We start from the raw sequence: 6,592 nt of genomic DNA on the forward strand, positions 1-6,592 counted from the left end.
GGAGATGCTGTCTCACACACGCACACACACACACACACACACACACGCACGCCCATGATTTTATAAAATAAAGAGAGAGACATCCGGATCGATCCGACAGCGGAGGACTCTGAGGACAAAGACGGAACCGGATCGATCAGACCACCGATCCTCTCACATCCGCTCCGACTGGAAATCTGAAGATCTCGTTGTCATGTCAACGAGATCCGACGAGACTTTCTGGTTCTTCTGAAACTTGAGGGATGCTGAAGCGACTTCCTCCTCTGACCTCCATCCTCCAGCTTCATCCTCATCATCCTCATCATCCTCACCTTCACTGCTCCGTCTGAGGATTACAGTGATCAGAGTTTACTGATTTCAGTTTGAGTAAAGCTGCTAAAAAGGCCAGTAAATTAATTAAAATGAAATCAGTGAGATTGTAGTTCAACAAACTGAGATTAAATTATTTAAAGATTATATTTTTGTCCTCAGAAGCAGCAAAACAATCTCACCACAAGGTCTGTTTATGATTCCCTCCAGGAAGTTAACTTACCGTAAATTCTGCACAACCTGAAATTTTATCCAATAGTTGAGAGCATGCGAACATTTACCCTCATAATACTGAGAATTTTCAAAAATCCCAAAAATGTAATTTTATTCTCACTGGAACAAGTTGCCTTTGATTTATAAAGAATAAAAAAAAAATGCTATTTTTGTAATTTTAATGTTAAAAAATGGCTAAAAACTTTGCTACATGCATCACAATTTATTGTAAAAGCTGGACTGAGTCTGAAATACATAAAGCTTAAACTTCAGAGGACAAGTTGACACTGGAATACGAAGGACGGAGGCTTAAGAGGGACAAAAACACGTCAAAGCATCTCTGTACAAGACTTTTGATGTAATTTTAACATTTTGCCAAATGTTCAAATAAGTGCAGTCGAGTCTCCAAAGTTTGGATGAAAGAAACTATTTTTCCGGACACACCTGAAAAGACTTTAGCTCCACACCTACTGTACCAAAGTCCAGCCAAAAGATCAACAATTTAACGTCTCTCTGAGCGGTTGTGATTTTAAACCTTTTACATGCGTCAAAAGAAGACCGACTTTTAAGCGCCTCCACCTGCTGTGATGCTGGACGTGGTGAAGATGAAGGAGGCGTGCAGGATCTGCGCCCGCGAGCTCTGCGGCAACCAGCGGCGATGGATTTTCCACCCGGCGGCCAAGATCAACCTGCAGGTGCTGCTGTCCCACGCTCTGGGCCACGAGCTGACGCGGGACGGCCGCGGGGAGTTCGCCTGCTCCAAATGCACCTTCATGCTGGACCGCATGTACCGCTTCGACACGGTCATCGCCCGCGTGGAAGCGCTGTCTCTGGAGCGCCTCCACAAGCTGCTGCTGGAGAAAGACCGGCTGAGGCAGTGTATCGGAGGGCTGTACCGGAAGAACAACGCGGAGGATGGGAACGCGGCTCCTCCCGGGTCCGCTGTGGAGGTGGTTGGGACTGAGGTGGAGTCAGAAGACTCTCCTGTGGTGGATCTGTCAGCCCTTCAGGAAGTCAGATACTCAGATATGATCCAGGATGATCTGACTTACTCTGTGTACGAATCCTGGGCCGATAAGGAGGACGCCACCCTGGACCACCACACCCATCACCACCACCTCCTCCAGTGCCCAGGAGCAGACTCTCTCCCTGGCCAGAAGCCGAGGCGGTGCAGGGGTTGTGCGGCTCTCCGTGTTGCTGATTCTGACTACGAGGCGGTGTGTAAGGTGCCGCGCAAGATTGGGCGTAGGAGCACATCCTGCGGTCCGTCTACTCGCTACTCAACAGCCACTCCGGGGGTCGAGGAACCCGCCAGAGCTTCTGGAGTATCTGAGGCTACGGCTGTCTCCTTTGAGTCCTCTTCAGCTGGGTTGGACACTGATAAGACCATGTGTGACAGGACAAGTACCAGCCCAACGTCGTCTGTAGAATCTCTCGACACCGCCGTGGACATGAGTTGCTCTCCTGCGAACCACAAAGAAAGAGAAGAAACGGAACCAGAGAAAGATCCAGAAGAAGCTCCCGTGAGAAGGGACATTCAATGGGACAAACCCCCGAGTGAGAGCTCCCTCCCTGGGCTTGACACGATGCTGAGCCTCCTCAGGGGATGGGAGTACCGGCCAGTGAAGCCTCGAAGGGGCAGCAAGCTCCCAGTTTTGGTCAAAGCCAAACTGGAGCAAGGCCTGTCGCTGCACCTCCCCATCCGGCTGAGGTCACCCTGTGGAGGGGCAGCGGACTGCGAGCTGTACCCCCACCAACCTATACCGGAGGTCGTGACCCCGTGTCCCCAGGCGGAGCTGCAGGTGGAGCTGGCAGAGATGGAGGAGCAGTGGCTGGATGATTATGTTCAGTGCGGTCCGTTCCGCTTTCAGCAGGTAGATCTGCAGCCTGGTTACTGGATGACCTCTGACCTCCCTGTAGCTGAGTCAGTGTAGATTTTGTAGCTTTCATATAAGCAGGACAGTTAAAACAAGGAGGCCGTGAGAAGGATTCAGGTTTGTTAGATATGAACTATTACAAGGAACCTGAAGTCAGGGTTTCCTGACCTCTGCAGCTTCGATTTGTCCCCCAACTTTATTGAAGAGCATTATTAAATCACTAGAATCTGAAGTGAGGGGACCTGTTAACTGTGAAGCCCAGTTCAGACCAAAGATTCTTGACGAGATGAGTTTTAGATCGTTACAGAGAACTGACCCATCTCAGCTCAACCAAAGTCAGCTGATCCTTACCTCTTCCACTCCGTCTTTCAGAGACTGTAGCGGGCTGAGTTTTAAAGCCCGAGTGAAGATAGCACATATCATATGAAACTAGATGACCTAACGCATCCACTGGTACCAACCATATCATGCTAACATGTTGGGAAGGGGGTTGTTGTGGAGACGATACACCGCCTCAATCTTGTTGCTTTGCTGTAAACAGGCCGGTTTTCAGAACGTTTCAGAACAGCATATTGCGAGTAGTTACAAGTTTCAACTCATCTTGTCACGAATCTTTGGTCTGAACTGGGCTTAAGATGCAGCTGACAGTGTCCTTTCGCAGCAGGAAACAGGACTGCCCTGGTTCTAGACCTCTGACTCACCACCAACAAACAAAATTGCATTTCGGTCTAATTATCAAGCTAAAACGGGACAACTTCTGGATGTCTGAGGGACACGTGACCTGGTTTAAAACCTAGATGTTCAATGAAAGTCTGAAAAATACAGAAAAACAAATCTGATCCATCTGATGCAAACTTGGAGCTTTGTGCTCCTAAACGAGGTCAAACCTCTCTGGATATTAGACTTACTCATCTCCTTCACCACCGCTGACAAAGCTGAACACACTCGCAGCCTTGATTACTCTCTCGGGGAGCATAAATGCTCGTCCTCGTCGGTATCCTAGCAACACTTTCGTTGCCACGGGGACAGTCTCCAAGCGCCCTCAGCCGTCTGAACGCGCCGAGGCTCAATTTGCTCGGCCTGATCCAGTTTCATAACTTCTATTGTTATGTTAATGATTAGTGTGAATGTGGTTCAGTGTGCCAGGAGACAAGACAGTCTATTATAGGCCGGTCTGTTATACAGCAATGTATCTGCAGCAGGCGGTACAACAGACCTCTCTCTGCTATGAATGAGGAAAATTTACACTCAGGCCATTTACACACTCATAAAGAGTATTTAAAGCGGGAGTCTGGTGAAGTAAATGGCTCCATTTAGTGCTGACCTTTCTGTCAGAGCTCTATTTCAGGACCTGAAACCTCCTCATCATGCAGAAACAGCAGCAATAAATAACTTAATTGGATGTCTCACTGAGAGAGATTGGTCAAAAGAATTTGTCTGCAGAGACTGAAAGCAGAGACGCGTCATCAGCTCACATCGTTAGTCAGCTCCACTTCGCCTCCGCTGGCTCAGACGAACCGCCATGGCGACGACCACGTAACGATAAACTCAACTCATGATACTCGGTTCACAGTACGAGTTTCTCCTGATTCTTTTTAAGAAAATTAGATTAAAAACAAATAATGACCAAAAGAAAAATATACAAAATATATTCTCTTTACTTTTAAATAAAACTAAAGATAAACTGTTCAAAAGAATCTTTTTTTTTCTAAAAGTGAAACTGATAATACAATCCTGTCAACTACCGACAACAGCCTCATATCTCTTGTCTGTAATCTTTTTTTCTGACTGAGCGAAGCCAAAAATCTGCCACACCTCGGATTTTAAACCTGCAACAAAACTTCTATGTTAGCTGTGTCTCCTTTCACTGTCAGTTCGACAGTTTTGGGCGCCGGCTGTAGCAGCTGTAGAGTGCAGTGACATCAGTGTTACACAGATAATAAAAACAAAAACAAGGAAGTCAACAACACGCTGCCATGGCAACAGCCGCTTACCCAGGAAGTCATCCAGCAGTGAACTGACATCACTTTCCACTTTCACTCAATCACACACTCAACAGCTGCAGAGCGAACGCACACGTTTCCATCTTTCCACCACCGACTGACCTCTGTTATTTTAAATACATAACAGCTGATGTAATCCTTATTTTTAATTAGATTTTGATTTGATTACTTATGTAAGCAACAAGTGGCTGTCACAATATACAAGTCTTCAGTTTTATGCCCCGAATGATCAGATTTTACGGACTGTTTGAGCTTTAATATCTTCTAGGTTGGTCCAGCTGCTGCCTACAGTGCATGTTGGCGTTGTTAGTTGACCTCTGGTGTGTCTGTGTGTCTTTCAGAGGCTGATTGATGAGCAGCAGGGTCAGCTCAGCCAGTATGAGAGCGCTGCAGGTCAGTGTGTCGGTGAGCTGCAGAAGGCCCAGGACCAGGTCCGCTCGCTCCAGGCCAAGATCAGAGAGAGCGAGACCAGGAACCAGGTACAAACACGACCCCCCTCCTCCTCCCACCTCCAGACCTACACTTCATCCATCTGAATCTGCTTTCACACAAGCTCTAATGCTAAGCTAATGTTGTATACTGAGTCAACTCTGTCTGTGTGTGTGTGTCTGTGTGTGTGTGTAGAAGCTGCAGGAGCGCCTCGGTGAGATGGAGTTGGAGCTGCGTTCGGCCCAGGAGGAAGCCCAGCGACAGGAGAGAAACATCCAGAACATCACTGATACCGTGAACTCCAAGGATGCACAGGTACAGACAGACAGACAGACAGACAGACAGACAGACAGACAGACAGACAGACAGAGTGAACAAATGAGGGCAGGCAGAAATAGACAGGAAGGAATAAATGTAGACAGGAAAACAACAGCAGTGTCAAAAGTGAAAATAGACAAAGAATGCACAGTTTCTTTATTAAACAGTGTGTGTGTGTGTGTGTGTGTGTGTGCAGGCTGCAGAGCTGTATCGGGTGATTGAGGAACAGAATAAGATGCTGTGTTCTCTCAAAGAACTCGCCAACCGCAACCAGCTGCAGCAGCTGCAGGTTCGTCCTCCACACTGACACCGATGGCAGCATCCTCACATCCACTCCCTCCACCAGGATCTCACTTCAGAAGTGTTCAACCAGCATTTTAAATCAGAGCTAAGTTTTCCTCCTGTGTGTGTCCCTCTCTGGTTACCTGCAGGTGACCGGGGCAGAGAGTATTCGAGGTCAGGGTGAGGTCCTGGCTCTGCAGGCGTCTCTCTTCCAGGCTCAGCTGGAGCTGCAGGCCGGTCAGCGGGCGCAGCATCAGGCGGCCAGGACGCAGGAGGACCTGAGCCGAGCCCTGCAGAGACTGGAGAAAGACCTGCAGGGGGCGCTGCAGCACAGGAGGGAGACAGAGAGACACAACCAGGCGAGGGAATCTTTTTCTCTGTGTTCCCTGAGAGGTCCCCTCACATCCTGGTTCTTCCTGTTAACGTGTGTGTGTGTGTGTGTGTGATGTTCAGGACCTGCAGCTGGCTCTGGAGAAGGCTCGGTCAGCCCTGCAGGAGAGAGAGGAGCAGCTGAGAGAGCGCGAGCAGGAGAGGCAGAGGCGGGACGAGGAGAGAGAGAAGACCATCAGAAAGCTGAGGACGTCCCTGCTGACCAAAGAGCAACTGATAGAGGTCAGAGGTCACTCACACTGTGTACAGTAAACAGCTCCTCCCAGGCTGCACCAGCACTTACAAACACTCACTGCTCATACCGAACAGAAACCCCACAGCTGAATGTGGAAGTGCAACAAGCTGAAGTCCGTCTGCCGACCGCTGCAAGAGCCAGCTGAACTGAAGTGACTCATAGCTCCAGATTATTCTGCAATCTCTGTTTAACTTCCTCTAATGTGCTCATTTTAAACTTATTGTTCCATTAAAGGACTCGACTTTCACAGATGTGTCCACACACGGCTCCTCTCAGGCTCTCCCACCTCACACACACTTCAATTCTATTTTTATGGCAGGACACTCAGGACACTTTCAGTTCCAGCTCCTTATTAAATTATTTATACATCCGACAAATCCCATCATGAGCAAGCGCTTGGCGACAGCGGCAAGGAAGAACTTCCCTTTAAGAGGCAGAAACCTCAAGCAGACCTTAAAAACTCCCCCGTTGGGGCGCCTGGTCTCTTCCCCTCTCTCCCCACTTTCCTGTCTCTCTACAGCTGCTGCTATCAAATA

At 48.5% G+C, this 6,592-nt stretch overlaps 1 protein-coding gene across 1 annotated transcript in view; it reads left to right on the top strand.

Annotated features, from left to right (window-relative positions):
* LOC118321836 (myomegalin-like) overlaps nucleotides 1-6,592 on the top strand; it is a gene marked incomplete at its 5' end in the record, with an annotated part of 22,344 nt that overhangs the window by 9,295 nt on the left and 6,457 nt on the right. The window contains 5 exon segments of the mRNA XM_035653366.1: nucleotides 4,744-4,881; nucleotides 5,027-5,146; nucleotides 5,346-5,438; nucleotides 5,581-5,790; nucleotides 5,885-6,043. Coding sequence (XP_035509259.1) covers nucleotides 4,744-4,881; nucleotides 5,027-5,146; nucleotides 5,346-5,438; nucleotides 5,581-5,790; nucleotides 5,885-6,043 — 720 coding nt within the window.

Source organism: Morone saxatilis, unplaced genomic scaffold, assembly GCF_004916995.1.
Source record: "Morone saxatilis isolate NCDOM2014 unplaced genomic scaffold, NCSU_SB_2.0 Contig12, whole genome shotgun sequence".
Lineage (NCBI taxonomy): Eukaryota > Metazoa > Chordata > Actinopteri > Moronidae > Morone > Morone saxatilis.